Source organism: Onychostruthus taczanowskii, unplaced genomic scaffold, assembly GCF_017590055.1.
Source record: "Onychostruthus taczanowskii isolate IOZ18803 unplaced genomic scaffold, ASM1759005v1 scaffold15, whole genome shotgun sequence".
Taxonomy (NCBI): Eukaryota; Metazoa; Chordata; class Aves; order Passeriformes; family Passeridae; genus Onychostruthus; species Onychostruthus taczanowskii.
This window is the reverse complement of record NW_024498685.1, coordinates 9,843,833-9,860,690: the sequence shown is the minus strand read 5'-3', so window position 1 is coordinate 9,860,690 and position 16,858 is coordinate 9,843,833. Positions and strand designations below refer to the sequence as shown.

Genomic DNA, 16,858 nt, shown 5'->3' with positions numbered 1-16,858 from the left:
TGCTCTTTCTGCTGCCATATCTGTAGTTATTTATAATTCATACTTCTCATGATGATAATGAGCTTCCACAGCGTGTCCCTCATCCGAGTGTGCAGTTTGCTGCTTCCTGCCATTCATCAGGCTCAGCGACTGGGCTCCTTTGATTCATTGCTCTCCAGACACAGACCGGGGGATGGCAATCTCAAGTGAATGTTGGCCAAACTGAAAGGTCTGGCTATTAATAAATAATCATTCGCATTAGGAGGCAATCAGCTCAGACTGGCAGAGCCCTTCCTTTCATGCCTCTTTTGCTTTCCGCAGCTCATTTTCCCTCCTCTGCCCTGGCCAGAGACCCTCCTTGGAAGGAGATTGCCTTGGAATGAAACTGCCTTGGCAATGGCCTCGGAGCTGTCCTGGATGCTGCCAAGGCCCTGCCCGGCCTCACCGTCCCTGTGCAACCCTCAGCGCCGGGCAGGGGCCAGCACGGACCCGCCGGCACCTCAGGGCTCCCCCACTGCCCCCGATCCCCTTCGGACAGGAGATAACGCCGGGACAACCTGCCGGAGGGACCCGCCAGCATCCTGCAGCTCGGGGAGGCCCTGCGGCTCAGGGAGGCCCTGCGGCTCAGGGAGGCCCTGCTAGGCAGAGACCCAAGGTCTGGGAAGGGTTTGGGGGATGCGGATGCGACCCCTTTAAAGCAGGCACGGCTTGACCTCCGGCTGAAGAAGCCGAGACCCGTCTTCAGAAATCAGAGTAATCCCGGGTGATTTTATCCCACTCCACTTCCCTAAATCTGCGGCTGCTGCTGCTTGGCGAGGGGATTAAGGGCTGGCAGGGGATTACGTAGCCGCTGCAGCTCCCAGCGCGGAGCTCCCTCCTGGCGCGGCCACTCCGGGGCCTGGAGCCGCTCCACACCCGAGGGTGCGCTCCCCTGCCCGGAGCCCGGAGCCGCTCCACACCCGAGGGTGCGCTCCCCTGCCCGGAGCCCGGAGCCGCTCCACACCCGAGGGTGCGCTCCCCTGCCCGGAGCCCGGAGCCGCTCCGCACCCGTGGGCCGCAGCTCCCTCACGGTTCCGTGCCCTGGGCCTGACACCCCCGACGGCGCTCGGCAGCCGCAGCGGCGCTCCCGGGGCAGAGGCGGCCGCGGTGCCCCCGGGGCTCGGCCCCGCACCGACAAGGCTCCCAGGCCGGCACCATGGCGGAGGCCGCGGGGGAGCTCGCTCAGGGCAGCAGGAACGGCGGGGAGCCCCCGCACGCCGCCGGCCGGAGCCCTTGCTGATGGCGGGTGCCTGGAGGATGGGGCCGTGGGCCGTCCCGTGGATGATGCTCTGTCTGCTCTGCCTCCCGCCCTGTGCCAGGGCCCAGACGAAGATCCCGCTGGAGACGTGAGTGTTTCTGTGTGCAGCGGGCGGTGCCGAGGGCACGGGCAGGAGGGTGGGAATTGCCTCCCCGGCAGTGGCAGGCGAGCGGGGACAGGCTCCTCCGGAGGGGCACATGGCTCCAGGGGCTGGCACTTCCCTACCTTGGCTCCTGGCAGAGGACACAGACATGGGAGCCACCAATTCTGTGTCCAGGTCTAGACTAGGATGCAATGCCTCTTCCTCCCCACTCCTCAGGCGTAGCAATGATACTCATCTCCTTAAGTATTTTGACATCTATTAATGCTCTGCTTAATGTACTGGGCATCAGAAGGCAAAACCAGTTTAAAGAGACGTTCATAAAACCTCACTGCTGCTGCTGCAACTTGCAGAGATCCCACCGTGGAGGCAGACGGGAATGGCCCCATTGGCAGCTCCCAGTTGAGCAGAGTGGCTTCAGTAGGAGCTGCTGGGTTTCGGGATGCCAGGAACACCCAAGGGATGCAGGGCACTGGCCAGGTTCTGGCTGTGGAAGGGGCACACAGCGTGTTTTGAGTGATGATACACCTCTTTGTGCAGAGCAAGGTTTGCAGCTCTGAAGCTCTGGTCCCTTGCATTGGTGTGGATCAGTGCTGGCTGAAAAGGGCTTGGGTAATACATAAATAATAAATAAACACAACCGTGTTTATTCACGTGTGTGGCTGTCAGAGGATGTTAGTGAGCGAGGCTGAATAGAGGAAAGAGGCCTCAGCCCTTCTTGCTTGTGCTGGCTCCACCTCTCTACAAAAGGCGTCGTGGCCCTTCCCAGAGCTCCGGTGTGAAGGTCAGAGAAGCTGAGCTGCAATACAAAGCACAGCCAGCCGTGGTTTGTGCATGCACTGCACATGCAGGGACTCTCGATGCATCTTTTGCGGTGTGGGTTTGCAGCGCTCCAAGCCCTGCGTGTGTCGCTGTGACGAGGCTCCTCCAGTGCCATCGCTGCTGGAAAGTTCCCTGCCAGCAACGCAGCCCTGGCAGCCCCCCAGGAGCCCAAGAGCAACCCCAGTTTATAAAAACTTCACCTTGTTAAGCTGATTTGGACAAGTTAAATCCTTTAAGGATTAGAAATGTCAGCGCCACCATTGGTAAAAGCTGTTGTGGGGCAGCTTCTGGGGTGCTGGGATAGGGTTGTGGGTGCAGGACAGCAGCTTGGTCCGGAGAGGAGACAACACTGCCAGCCAGTTTGAGAAGGAGACATCTGAAAAATCAACTCAAGTCAGCTTAAGCCCTTTCCTGCGTTCGGGGAAGTGTTTTTTATTCAAAAATTGCCCATAAGACACTTACAGATGTGCCACCGACACAGCCCATCTGCCCAGGAGCTGACATTATCCAGGATGCTCTCAGGAAACTTTGCTACCGATTCTATTCTTGCACCATCAAGCTCTTCCCCAGCAAAAGTGCTTCTGATTTGGGTTTCACAGAAAGGACACAGAGGTTACACAAGATAAAATCCAACTTCTGCCAACTTCAAACCAAGCAAATCAACTTTCCATGTCCAGGATAAATACCACATAGGAATACCTTTTGGCATTGAAGCCTGTGGCATTTAGAAGCCAGCATGTCCTTTCTGCTGTTCTTGCCACTGAATACAAGAGCAGGGATTAGAGGCAGACAATCTCTGACCAAAACCTTTTCTGATGTGTTTCGTTAGAATGTGATACCCTTTACTACTGAAAAAAAGAGATTTACGTCACTTTGCACAATTTGGAACTTATTCCTGCACAAGAATGAAGAATAAACAATAGGAAAAGAGCTTTTCTCCTCTGATACTAAAACCAGACCAATGGCTGAATTAATCCCTGGTGTTTCAAATCCCCCCATGAATTTAACCAAAACACAAAAGTCTCCCTTTTGAAATGAAATTTCAGCAGAGAAATACATTGGCCAGAGGCCCAGAGGGAGTAAGTCAGCAGAAAATGGCTCTGTTTCATGGGTTACACGGGGACATTTTGGGGACACAAAAGCAGAGTCCTTCAAGCAGCAGCAGCTGGGTTCAGTCAGGGTGAGGTGACACAAGGCTCAGTCAGGCTGTGCTGCTCCCCAAGCCGTGTCTGGCTTTGCTGCATCGTGCTTGGATCACCGCCAGCTCATTCCAGAGCTCGCTCCTCCCTGACTCCAGCAGTGCAAAAATCTGCTCAGTCAGTTCCTAGTGGTGCTTCTGGGGTGCAAGTTCAGCACACAAAGCACCTCTTCTTCCCCACTGGACACAGCCCTGCTCATCCTCCGGCCTCGGAGGAGTGGTGAGGAGTTGGGGCTTGCTTCTTCTTGGGGTAATGGAAGCACTGGGAAATGCTGGTGGGAGAGGCAAAGATCAACCTGGTGTGGCCTCTTTGGGCTGCTCCTGTTGGATTTATACACCTGCTCCTGAGCTGGACAGAGCCAGAGACCATGGAAGAAATTTCTCTGCAAGCTGATGAATTTCAGACTGACCTTTTCTCTCACTTGTTTATGAAAAAAATTAAGGGAACCTATTTAAAGTTCAGCGGGCTGCCCTTAATTTCCCAGTATTCTAAGGTTGCTCATTTCCCTGGCAAATAATGGATTTTAAATATGTAAATGCCAGTGTATTTCTGCCTCTTCACTTTCCTACTTTGCAACTTCCATGAAATGCCACCAGATGTTTTTAATGACCAAACTTGAGCCCTGTAACACAGCGATTTGAGAACTTTGAGCCCTCTCATTCCCCTGTGCCCCTTAACTTTCCAACCAGTCCTCCAGAGCTGCCAGTCTTTAGCCCCCTCTTTGGTCCCCCTGTCTTTGTGCCTCGTTCTCCTCTGCTTTGAGACCAGAAACAATATCAGTCCCCGAGCCAGAGCAGACATCCCAAAACTATACAAACCCCTTTTTAATTCAAGTTCTGCTGTTATTGGAAGTTTCAAGAAGTTGCTCAACTGCACCCACTAATCAGAAATTAACACCACAGACTCTTCCACCCTGCTGGGTTGAAGAATGCTGAGGGCTGGAAGGAGCAGAGGTACACTGCACATATGACACAAAACAGAGGTGAGGGGAGGGAAGCGGGGTAAAAATAAACACCCCTGCTGAAATTACTATCCCTTCATGCTTAGGTTCTCTTTCTCTACAGTAAAAGGCGAGGAGACTGGAGAATATTAGTTAAATTCAGCGCAAAACATCTTGCACATAAAACTTATAAAGCCAGTAGCAGCAGATGGGCATCAATTTAAATGTTGATCCAGAGATCCTCATATCTAAGGGAATGATTAGTCACTACTACAACAAACAGGAAAGCATCCCGTGGGATCCCTGTTTCTCATTTCCTCTTTTATTCCAGGCTTGCTAGAATAACTCTGATATAGCCCAATAAATCCTGGTCTCCTAGAAAATATCTGTATGCCTTTTTCTCTAAGGATGAAATAGTGAGATAAAAGCTCTGGCTCTCAAGATGCAGAGCACAATGCAAAAAAAAAAAATTACTTCAGCTGGTGCTAGTTCACACTGAGTGGTTAAATATGAATGCCTCATTGCCAATTAAGGACTGATTTTAAAAGGCACCCACTCTCTCATGCTTTTTTTATAGCAGTGAGGTATAGAGAGAGGTAGAGAGCTGAAGCTTTGTGTTTGCTCCAAATCATCCCCTAGAGCTGCCTGTGTGTTCCTGTGTGCAACAGGGGAGGCTGAGCAGGCTTTCCTAGGCTGAAATGAGCTCTTGTGATTATTCCACCATTGCTGTGCTGGCTTAACTCCCGAGCTCATCTCTGTGTTGGTGTGTTATTTGTGGTGCAGTGCACTGGGAAATCAGGCCCTGAGGTTAAAACCTGCCTGGCACTCAAAGAACTCCCCTGGAAGCTGTAGGTAAGACTCTGCACATCATAAATAAGTGGTGTGTTTTGGTAAGTGGAGAAGGCCACTCATTGCATTAAATAAATCTCTCTTAAGTGAATCCGTGTTGAGGAAGCTGCATGGAGGTGGAGCTGCCTAGCATGGCTGGTGTAAGTGCTGATTAAGTGCTCTGTCAGTTTTGGGAGCCATCTATTTCAATTTGGATGGCTCAGTGTTCAGGCTGCTCCTCAACATGTGCACGTTCCCCATGTGGGATCACTGCCATCCATTATTTCCAGGGTGGCACAAGTTGGGGATGCTTTTCAGTGACAATGTGCATAATCTGCTGTGGCATTATCAAGCAGCAGCACCACCAGTGGGAACAGAGAATTTGGCTCATCAGTCTCTGGCCTAGTCTGCTGGAGGAGCTGAATCCAAGGGGTGAATCATGACACCTTCTCTAAGTCCTGACACTTCTTTCTCTTCAGTAGATTTGGCACTGGGTGTCTAGCCCTTCACCCCAGGGCCTGTCAGGAGAGACAAATAGGTGTCTGCAGAAAGCAATTTATTTCCTTTTGCCAGCAACAGAAGGAGCTCAGATGCTATCTAGGACCAAATTTCTACATCTAAAGTTACGTGGGATGTATTCAAGGCCAAGCACAGTGACTGAGACCAGCAGAACTCAGTGTTTCTCCCTGCTCACCAGTGTCCAAGAGCAGCACTGTCTGCTGCCTTGCTGCTTGTCCGGCTGGAGTCTGGGGACAAAACATTGCCACTGCTGGAGAGTGGCTCAGAGAAATACAGGGGTTTGTACTGAGGAAAATGGAGTTTTAACTACCTGAAGAAGTAACCTGTTCTGCAGACTTGGAATTATTAATACTGCCTTTCCTTCTTTTGGCCCTTTTTTTAGGGTGAAGTCCTGGGCAGATGCCTTTGGTGGGGAGCTGTACTCCATTGTGACTAAGTATTCAGGCTCTCTCCTGTTGCAGAAGGTAGGCAAAATCTGTGAGGGTTCCCTTTGCTTCGTGTCACCTCCCTGTGTGCCTCCCAAGGTTTTTCCCCCAGGGTGGAGGAAAGAATCAGGCAGTGGTGTGCAGCTGTCTTTTAAACCATGGAGTTCCACATCCCTAAGCCCAGAGTGATGCCCTGTGGCCTTTCTCCATGAACTGGACAGGGAGATCCATTCAATGCCTTCCCTGCTTTCATCAGCCCTTGCTGAGCACCACTTAATTGTACCACTTTTTGTTAAAAATACTCTTTGACAGCGCTCCTCATGTTTCCCCTCTGATGATCACTTCCTGCTCTCCCATGCTGACCCTTCATTCCTCCTTTCCTAAGTCTCTCTGCTGCTCATCCTGCTCATTGTCACCCCATCATCCCCTCCTGCATTTCTCCAGCTGACACTAATTTTTTTTTTTTTTTGCTTTCTTATCTGTATTCAGCCAGTTGTTTATCAATTCTTTGCATTTTGCCCTTAAGACTGCTTCAGGCAGGTGCCCTGGAAACCAGGGGGGCAGAGCTTTGCTTGGCCTGTTCACCAAACAGGCACTGTTGCACTAAACTCTCTACCAGCATTCAAGGCTGTAGCTCCAGGGGCTTTCGACAAATGGTCCCTTTTGCAGGTGTAGTGAAGCTTCCTTAAGTCAGGGGTGAATGGCTGCTGCTCTTTCAGACCTGGGGGTCTCTGCCCTGCACCTCCCAAGTGCTGCCCTGGGGGCCTGGTGGCTGCTGACTGCATCCAAAGGCATTCACACTCCACTTTGTGGCCATCCAGTTATTTTATTCTTTCTCTGATTCTCTGACACAAACCATGAGTTACCTCTTCCACCTTCTAGGTGACTGACTTCTGTCTTCATATTAGCAATTATACCCAAATCCCAGGTGTGGGAAAACACAGGATTTGGTATCACATTCCTTGCCTTGCTGCTAAACCCCGTTTCCCTGTCCCCAGAGTGCTGCTTTTTGCCTGGAGTACACAGGATTTGGTATCACATTCCTTGCCTTGCTGCTAAACCCTGTCCCCAGAGTGCTGCTTTTTGTCTGGAGTGAGGGATCATCTCCTGCAGCACTCACTTTGCTAGGTTTGACCAGGACAGGCTATCAGCATCCATCAGCAAGGTCTGTGCTGATCACCAGCTCTTCTTGGGAGGAAAGAGTCACCCTGCAATAAAAAGCTGCCAGCCCTGATAAAGGTACTTGCACTAACCATGAGGCAGCTGCAGCAGGACGTGGATGCAGGCAAAAGTTGGACTTTCAGCAGTTTTGATGATGCTTCTGCTTTGCCTGTTGTCCCCTGGGTCCCCAAGCCATAGCTCCCAGAGGCAAAGGGGACAGTGTCTGTGACTTAGAAGGAAAATGTCACTTTGAGCAGGGGTACAGATGAGCTTGATCCAACCTTGCTCTGTGAACATTCCAGCAAAGAATCATCTCATAAATTCCTGTGGTGTTGTGTTCTGCCCTAACTTATCTTGAGCAGTTTAAGCAGCTCAAGTTTATCTTTCAGCCCCAGTTTTTGAGCTTTTTCATCTCCTGTTGTTTCCCTGGGAAATAAGGAAATAGGGGAGAAGCAACCAGCACTTTATTCAGTCCTTCTCTCAGCCTCCCTTTCTTTAGATAGGAATTCCTCACAATTCATCATCTCAAAGCAGGGACCATCCCAAGAGGGCTCCCACTGCATCCCTGGCACCTCCAGCACTACAAGTGGATGCAGACAGATCTTTTACTAATAAATATAATTGTCATGCACCCTACCAGGTCCCAAATAATTTTATGCAGATCATCTCATTGGCTCAGATTGTGGGCATGTTAGGCCTAGGGAGCCAAACCCACCAAAATCTAGAAATTAAACACATGGATTTACCTGCTCCCCAGGCACCTTTCTCTTTTTTGGGCTATTACCTGTTTCACATCAAATATTTCTCTGCATGCATGGTTGTGCCCAGACCAGCAGAAGGATGAGGAGCACAGTGCAGAGAGGTTCAGGTGATTCTTTTCTCAGTGCTTGTCCAAGTCAACAGGCATTTTGTCTCTGAGGAAATACAGAAGGTGCTGTTATCTCAGTTTGTACCTTATTTAATGTCTCCCTTGTGCCTGATAGTCTCGAAGTAACCCAGAAGGTGCTGTTATCTCAGTTTGTACCTTATTTAATGTCTCCTTGTGCCTAATAGTCTCGAAGCTTATTGTTACTGTGAGAGTCATAATTTTTCAGTTACTGAATACTTTGCATATAAACCTTGTCTTTAATACTTGGCATAAACTTTTTGAGGTTTTCACTTTGCTTAGTTTTGTTTGGACTTTTTGCTTGCTTCCTCCAGAAGAGCCCTAAAATCATGTTGCAAACTCAAGTAGTTGACTTCCTACCAGGCCATATCATTCCCAGAGACCTGGTGAGCTAGGAGAAATCCCTTGAATCCCCAAGGGCAGGCTTTTACCCTGCAGCACAGCTTTGCCCTGCTGTTATTAGAAAGCCCAAAAAACATGGCAAAGAACAGACAAACTTGAGAAGTTCAGTCAAGACGTTTTCCTGGGTGAAGATGAAAGGAATGTCTTTCACACTCTTAATTTAGTTCCACTAGCAGTGAGTAATGCAGCACTGTGTACTTCAATAGGCTGAATTTTATGGAGGTGGGAACAAGAATATATACTTGGTGACATATCTCTGTTCAGAGATAAAACTTAGGATACTGAATTCTGGATATTCTACTTTTAAATCACCACCCCCATCACGGCAGAAGGGGAATCTTAATGAATTGCTCCTGCTGTTTTAGGGGAATGCTAAGTGCTAGATGATAAGAAAAGGTTTTCTGTTAGAGCTAAGCTAACTTTCTGGCCTCTTATCAAACATCAGATCCTTTCAGCCAAGCCTGACTCCTGTTCTGTAACTTAAAATTATCTGATAGCCTGAATTATTTGATAGGTTGTACAGGATGATCCTGGCCAACTACATGCACCTGAGCTGACTTCCAGCCATGGTGTCTGGTGACAGCATTGAAATCACAACTCTTTTGCCCCACATTAGAAAACCTTGGATGAATAGTCATCAATAGGCAGAGATTTCCATGGCAGGAATACAGGCATGTAGTGGTTTGCTGGTTCATTTGTAGGAAAAAAGCTCCAAAAGGATTTGAGCTCAAACCTGGTGTATTCCTTAGGGAACTGGAACTTCAGCAGAAAGTTGGGGTTTTTTTGTGTTGGGGGTTGGGGTTTTCTCCTGCCTCTCTCTGGCTGGATCTCAGGGCTGCCATTAACAGACTGCTTTTGATTTCTCATGATTACTTTTACCCCATACATACATAATTTTTTTTAATGTGCTTTTGACATACTTGTGAGTATGTCAAAAGCACATTAAAAAAAAAATTAACAGAGAGGGGGAAGAGCCCTGTTGCTTTTACCTGAGGCTGTGCTTTAAGGTGACTGGTGGCAGGTCACTTTGTGAAGCGCCTGCTTGCCAGTGCTGGTGTGTCCTCCCCTTGGTGAGCTTTCCCAGGAGAGATTACCCTGCTCCCCCCAGCAGGGCCTGATTAAAGCCCAGCCTGGCAGAGATCACTTCTCTCCTGGCAGAGCTGTGACACAGCTGAAGGGACAGACACCAGCTGGGTGTGTGCTGTGCTCTCTCACCAGCCACTCGGGGGTTGTGGCTGCACATTTCTCTTCTGGCAGCGTGGTTACCCCAACCTAAATGCTCAGTCCCTCCTCCTGCTGCTTCCCCTGCCTGTCCCAGCGCCCCAGCAGAGGGGATGGGAGGCCTGGCATTTTTAATCCAGTAAAACCCTTGCTGTTAATCATGCTAGACAAAGCGAGCAGCCTCCCTGCCATGCCTGCTGTGGGCTGGATGCTGCTGCTATTTCTGTCTGACCTCCTCAGCCTGCCCCATCCTCCAGGCATTTCTTCCTCTGCCTGTGCCCAGCTGCCCTCCCGGATGGTCAAGGAGCTTCTTGAACAAAAGGGACTCGACGGGCTCACCCTAAAGACATGCTAAGTCCTTTCCCTGCTGCTTCCCTGTAATTCAAAAGTGTCACTAGAGCCCCTGCCATCTCCTTGCCCTTTTCACCACCTCATTTTTTTCCCCAGCACAAGAAGCCCAGCTCTGGCTGAGGTTGCTGCTGTGATGCTAACACAACGTGATGATGGAGGGGGGCTGTACACACTGCTGACAAAACTGATGATGAGGGACCAGGGAATTGCAATTGGTTGCCTTTGTGTTTCCAGATTGCTCAGGAGATAAGGCTCTGTCTTTTCTGAAATAAGTTAATTGTCCTGTGTCCTTTCACAGGTTTCATTAATCTTTCTTTCTGGCTATCTCTGTTAGCAGTGGGATTTTTTGGAAAGGAGAAATAAAGACCATCTTAGCCAGTCTTAAAAGAGCAGATTTAAGGAGGCAGATTATGCTTACAGTTTAGATGTGCTCTTGGGTTTTATTAACTCCTATGTTATATGAAATGTGTTGAGAATAAGCTGGTTATCTCTAAAGCTGTCAGATCTAGATCCTCCTCATTACAGCCCCTCTCACCATGAAGGCAGCACCAAGTAGCCATGCTCATCATTCCTAGGTTTTGGGAATTGCCTCTGTGGTGCTCTTGGCCTAAATTATGCTCCTGGGTGCCCAATGGCATCATACCTGTCTATCTCAGCTTTCCTTGGCAGTCTCTTCTGTAAGCACTGAGCAGACCCTTCTAGCTGGAGACCTGGCAAATTCCCTCACAGATGGGATGGCTCTGGGGCAGGACAACCCCTGCACTGCCAGTTCATCTCCCCACCAGTGGCCCAGAGCACTCAAGACATGGGAAGAGCTGCAATGACAGCACATAGCTCCATTCCCTTGCTCTTCCCTCTGCCTTGAGTGAGCTGGAGGTGTGTGATGTGTATAAAGCTGTTGTGGATGTCATCACAGTGCACGGTTTGGGTTTTTAACAGTTTGCCTTCTGCTTCTCTCTAATTTGTAGACAGTACTAGCTTCAGGTGCATTGCCCCTTTCAACAGCCACAAGCTCACAGTTGGATCAGTTGTTTTTACTTGGTCAAAGTGCTTTGAGTTATGGCCACTGATCAGCACATCCTGAATTTTGGGGTGGAAAAGGGGGAAAAACAAAGATGGAAGGTGATAAAATCAGAGCAGTTCTTTCAATACAAAGACAATACCCAGCTAGCAATGGTAGATTCATCCCTCTCCTTAAGAACCTCCTGCTCAGCAGGATTTTCTTCCTTCCCTTGGGTAGAAGTACAAAGATGTGGAGCCAACTCTGAAAATCAAGGAGGTGGATGGCTTGGAGCTGGTGAAGAAGTTCTCGGAGCAGATGGAGAGCATGCTCCGCAGGAAGGTGGAAGCTGTTGAGGTATGACCACTGCTTTTGGTGCTTTGGGAGGGAATTTGTGTCCTGCCAGCCCTGGAGCAGCAGGCACAGGCCTCCTGCCTGCACCAGGAATGTGTGGGTGCAGGGGTTGTGTGAGGACTTCCCTGCCCAAGCAAGAGCCTGCTGGTGCAGCTGGCTGCTCACACTGAGCTTTAAGCAGACACTGGTGGGAGGATGTGGGCGTTCAGACAAGGGGATGCTGGCTTCTCCCTCTGCTCAAATTAGAAAATAAGACAAAAACAAAGTCTAGAATAAATATGAGGGAACGAGCACTCTTTTAGGAGACAAGCTGTTTAAAAAGGGGGGGAAGAAAACCTCTCAAAAATGAAAAATCCAGTTCATCCTTCCATAATGCACTCTGGCTGCTGAAGACTAGGGGCTTGTTTCAGCTGTGTGTGTGGCTCAAGGGGAATTTCTGCACCTCCTGAGCACAGGCTGCAAGGAAGGTGCTTGGATTTCCAGCTGTGTACATGGGGAAGTGTGGAGGAGGTGGCAAGGGGTCTGTAGCTGTTGCAGTGAGGGAGATCAGAGCAGGTAATCGTTCTGGCCCCCCTTGCTTCCTGCATCTAAGGATTTATCATATTCCTGTGTGTTTACCTACTATGAAAAGCATATTTCTGTAGTCACAGAGCCTTGACTGTTTAAGGCTTCTAATGTGGAAAAGTCATCCAGAAACACATCATTTGACTCTCCAAGTGAAATGTGGGCATATTTAGTCCCAGAGCTTTGGCCAATAACATTAAATTCTTAGCCAGACTTCTCCAGTGTTTGGATTGCCTTATCCTTTGTGAAGGAGCAAAACGTAGTTTTGCTGAGACTGTTGCTGATTGTGCAACCTTGAAAACATGTACGTGTTTAGTTGGATCCCTTCCCAGTCTGTACCAACTGAGAATTAGTGCCCTGAAGCATCATACTGGAGAAAACTGGCTGATTTTATTGCCTTCCATAAATGGTAAGAGCTTATAAATGGCCACAGCATCGCTGAGCCCTTTACGAAATCCAGTCATGGTCTTTGTCTCAGTAACAATACCAGACTGAGACTCCCACAAGGCCTTTTCCTTTGATGAGATACTGACATCAAGCTGGGGCTGAAATGCCTTTCCCATGGCTTTTTGGAAGTGTTCATGGAAAATGAAATTAAATTTGTCTGTTCTTTCTCTAAATGGACCTGTTTCTGTTTGTATATGTCCTGTGATATCTAAAATTGCTCAGGGGTTTAGCAGGGACTCTGGAGTAAGTAGGTGTGAATACACTTGGCAATAAATAGCTGCAAATAATGTACCTTCCAAGCTTTAAAATTGTAGCACAGAATGACAGGTCAGCAGGAAAGGAGGTAAAGAGGGAAGTTTATAACCCCAAATGTGGCTGTGGTGAAGGAGGCAATTGCTGATACAGCTGGAAGAACTTCTGGAGGCCTTTGCCACAGCACCCACTCACCTTCCTTTCTGTGTGCTTGCTTTAGAGGCTGGTGGAAGCAGCAGAAGATGCAGATCTGAACCATGAGTACAACTCCTCGCTGGAGGTGAGTTTATCCTGGTCAGTGACAAACGTGGCACACATCCTCAGGGCAGCCAAAGAACGGGCACAGCCAGGAGCCCACCCCCTCCCGGTTCCTGGGCTTAGGAATTGCCTTGTCTGCAGGACACTCAGAGACTGCTGCAGATAACAGACATCCTTGGCAGATCCCAAACCTAGGAACACCAAAAAGATTTGTCCCTGTGGCTCTGGGAGGGGAAGGATTTGGGAAGATACTGGGCTGTGATATTGGCATTACTTTTAGTGCACGGCCAATACTGTCGTTATGTGATGTTTTAGGGCAAATTAGCTGGCACTTTGTGGGTTACTTGACTGGAAAATGAGGTAAAAATTGAGTGTGAATGAACAATGAGGAGGATGCTGTTACAAATACCTACAGCAAACCCTTAATCAAAATGAACTGAGTTTTTCTTTCTTAACTGCTCCCATCATCTTTTCTCTACCAGACAGACACCACCCTTAAGGTGAAAGTTTGGTGCTGTCCAAGCAATTTGGTTAATTGGCTTTCTGTTAATAACTGTTTGTTGTGGCCAAGCTGTGGGATTATTGCTGGTGAGGGGAGCTGGAAAAGGCTGTGGAAGGGAATTCTCTATCCACAGTACAAGCACAGACAGCTCAGCAGAAGGACAGGCTACCACTGAAGTACATGTCTCAGTGCTGGGAAAAATGAAAACAATCCTTGAAATCAAGCTAGTTACTAATTTCGTCTCACTTTTTATTTTTCCTTTTTTCTTAAAGAGTCCCATTAGCCATGTTGGCTGGGTCAGCTGCATTCACAGTAAGGGGCATGGGTGAGTTGAGGTACAGGACTCTCTATTTCCACACTCCATTTGCACCCTCTGAGAGCTGCTAGTGCTTGAACGCTAATCCTTACATAACCTCTGGCTCAGATCAAGTCAGCAAAAGCATCTTAAAAACGTAGGTTATCCAAGGACAAAGAATGCCCTGGATGTACTGAAGTGACTGTAGATGGTAAATCCCCAGTGACCTTCATGGGTGGGGGAACACTGCATTGTCTTTGAGCACCTTCTGCTTGATCCTTTGCTCTCAATGAGTGCCTGCTACTTGGAGTGCCAGAATGAGGGGATAATCCCTCTAGATGTCCAGCAGTGAACTCAGTAAGGGACAGCTGCAGAGACAGGCCAGGTGAGGTCAGCACTGGTGTGTCCTGTGCTAAACCTGGGAGCCAGACCCTGTAAGACACTTCACCTTTCCAGCTAACCCCCTAAATTCATCTGAGGGGCCACAGGAGGCTCCCACCCTGCCCTGTGCTCTTAAGTGGCTCTTAAGCAATGCTCCTGGCATTGACAGGGCTTTGGGTCATATGGGCATATGACAGCAACAAACTGGCCAGAAACCATCATTTGGCCAGCTTGACACTTCTAGTTGGTAATAGCTTGTTTGTGGCTCATTTTGATCCTCTTTGAAGCCCTGATTCTCCATATGTCCCCTCTTTGTTTTAAAGAGTGTTTTTCCCTGCCCCTGGCAGTGCTGGTAATAGTCTGTGCTATTCTCTCTTTGTCTTTCTCTTTTCCATTGTCTTCATCAACAGTTTGATTACTACAACTCTCTCCTGATTAATGATAAGGATGAAAATGACAATTATGTGGAGCTTGGGGATGAATTCATTCTGGAGCCAAATGAGCATTTCAATAACTTACTGGTGAACACAACCTACAGTGATATCCAGCTGCCCACCAATGTCTACAACAAAGGTAATGGCCTCTACCTTCTCACTGCTGGTAGGCTGGGATGGAAATTATCATCAGCAATACTGGAAACAAGGATGGGAATAGAAAAAATAACTGACAGAGGGAAAAAAAAAGGGGTTGGAAAGGTGCTGTCCTAAGGGACAGTTGTGTCTGTGTCACTGTGACAGGACTTAGGTACAATCTGCTCTTGGAAAACCTCTTGTAGTGGACAGGCCTCCATCTCAGACAGGCAGTGTGTTCTCCTACATCTCCTCTACCCAACCAAAGGTGCTGTGAGGCAAACTGAGATGAGACTTTATTGGTAATTGTCACTCTGGATGAAGGGTTGGCTCTGTCATGGCCTTTAATTGTCAAGAATCTCACTGGTGACTGTGCTCACAACTGCTGTTTTTTAGAGACACAATAGAGAGAGTTCTGTTTCTCCCATGATTTCAGATTAGTTCCATCTGCTCTGACAGCCCCAGACCCTAAAATCTTGCTCACAGCAGAGTGACCAGCAGAGCTGGCTGTGGGTAGGTACAGCAGAACTGCACAAAGGAGGCTGCTGCTCTCTGCACAGTATGGAGAGAGGTGGTCAAAGAGCAGAGAGGCACTGCCCAGCCACTGATTTCTTGCCCTACACCTCACCATGAACCAAGCAGCTCCTCTGGCTGTGGCTGCAGGATTAGCAGGAGATGGAGGAGGAGGAGGAGGGCTGCTTCCATGCCCACAGCTCCTCCAGGGATCAATGTCCCACAGTGCTCACTCCTCCTCTTGCACACCGCAGCAAGCCTGGCTCTCCACAGCATTTCTGGCTTCACCTTCCTGCAGGACTTACATTGGCCTCATCCCTGGGAAGTCACAATTCAGTTTTTACCTCGTTTTGACCAAAACTGCTTTTAGGAAAGTGACTAAACAGGAAGTGGTAGGTGAAAGCCCCACCCTTTTCAACACTAATACAGTTAATCCTACCATGACCAGATTGTCATGATTCACTGTTTCTACTGCTGCTGTTCTCTTTGGTCTCCTGAGGCAGTGAGTCAACACAGACACCAAATATACACTGCCTCCTAGGAGTTCTTGGAATCTGCAGCTTCCTGTTGGTTCTGTTCTAGACAGGTAATGCAATGGTTGGCTCTCACAATTAAGGGATGAATATTATGTATATGTGTCTTGGTTTGAAAAGACAGGTGTCTGCTTAAGGGAGATAGGAGCCTCCCCTGAAATGGAAAATGTAAACCCCCCCACCAAATTATTATGATTTTGAAATTAAAAGGCTCTCAGGCAAAGATATGAGAGCAGTAATAACAGTTCTTTACTAGGAAAACTAAAAAAACAAATGTAATAGTACAAACAAAAAAAATACTGACAGAGTCAGAATAGGGCCTGACACCCTGTGGGTCAGGGTGGTGGCAGGACTCCCACTAAATGGTGGCTGCAGCCCTCCTGCAGTGCCAGCTGTGGTTCTGGTGGAGCAGGGATCCTGTAGAAGGGTGGAGTTTTCCTCTGAAGGTCCAGTGGTGGTGTAGATGGGCTTGGCCTTCTTCTAGGAATCCAGTGGGAAAAGGCTGCTGTGGTGTTCCAAATCTCTGATTATATCCAGTTAGGAATTCTAGGCTCTTCCCTCTGGGAGGAGCATCTCCCAATGGGATGATGGAATTTTATCAGCCATGCAGTGACACTCACTGGCCCATGAACAGAAGATAATTAATAATTAATAGCCCTCCTTTAACGGAAGATATCTCCTGGAGGGAGGATTGGTTGTGGAAGAGATAAAGAAAACTGCCCAATTAACAGAAGAGAACCACCCCACCTCTAACAGATAGGAATAGAATACCCCTATTTCCAAACTGAGACAGTATGATAAGAGAAGTTTTATTGATGTGTGGTTATGCTATTGTGATATCTCCCCACAGTCCCCTTTCCCCTCCCCCTTGTGTTGTTGTCACTGGGTCACCTTGGTAGCCTGGGCATTTGGGAGGAGGGCAGGCTTGTTACTAGAGGTGTGGCATGGCAACACCTCACCTCCAGTCAAGTTGCAGAAAGTGATCTTGTCAGGAAAGTAAATGCACAAACATCAGAGATAGATGCCCAAAAAGGAGACAGAGGAGTCCTTTTACTTTATT

The 16,858-nt window shown here is 48.5% G+C and overlaps 1 protein-coding gene across 1 annotated transcript in view; it reads left to right on the top strand.

Annotated features, from left to right (window-relative positions):
- Positions 1-1,257: 1,257 nt before the first annotated feature.
- The window catches only part of CACNA2D4 (calcium voltage-gated channel auxiliary subunit alpha2delta 4), a 122,341-nt gene continuing 106,740 nt past the window's right edge, over positions 1,258-16,858 (top strand). The window contains exons 1-5 of the mRNA XM_041398618.1: positions 1,258-1,364; positions 6,067-6,148; positions 11,371-11,487; positions 12,968-13,027; positions 14,594-14,756. Coding sequence (XP_041254552.1) covers positions 1,258-1,364; positions 6,067-6,148; positions 11,371-11,487; positions 12,968-13,027; positions 14,594-14,756 — 529 coding nt within the window. The remainder of the gene's footprint in view (positions 1,365-6,066; positions 6,149-11,370; positions 11,488-12,967; positions 13,028-14,593; positions 14,757-16,858) is intronic.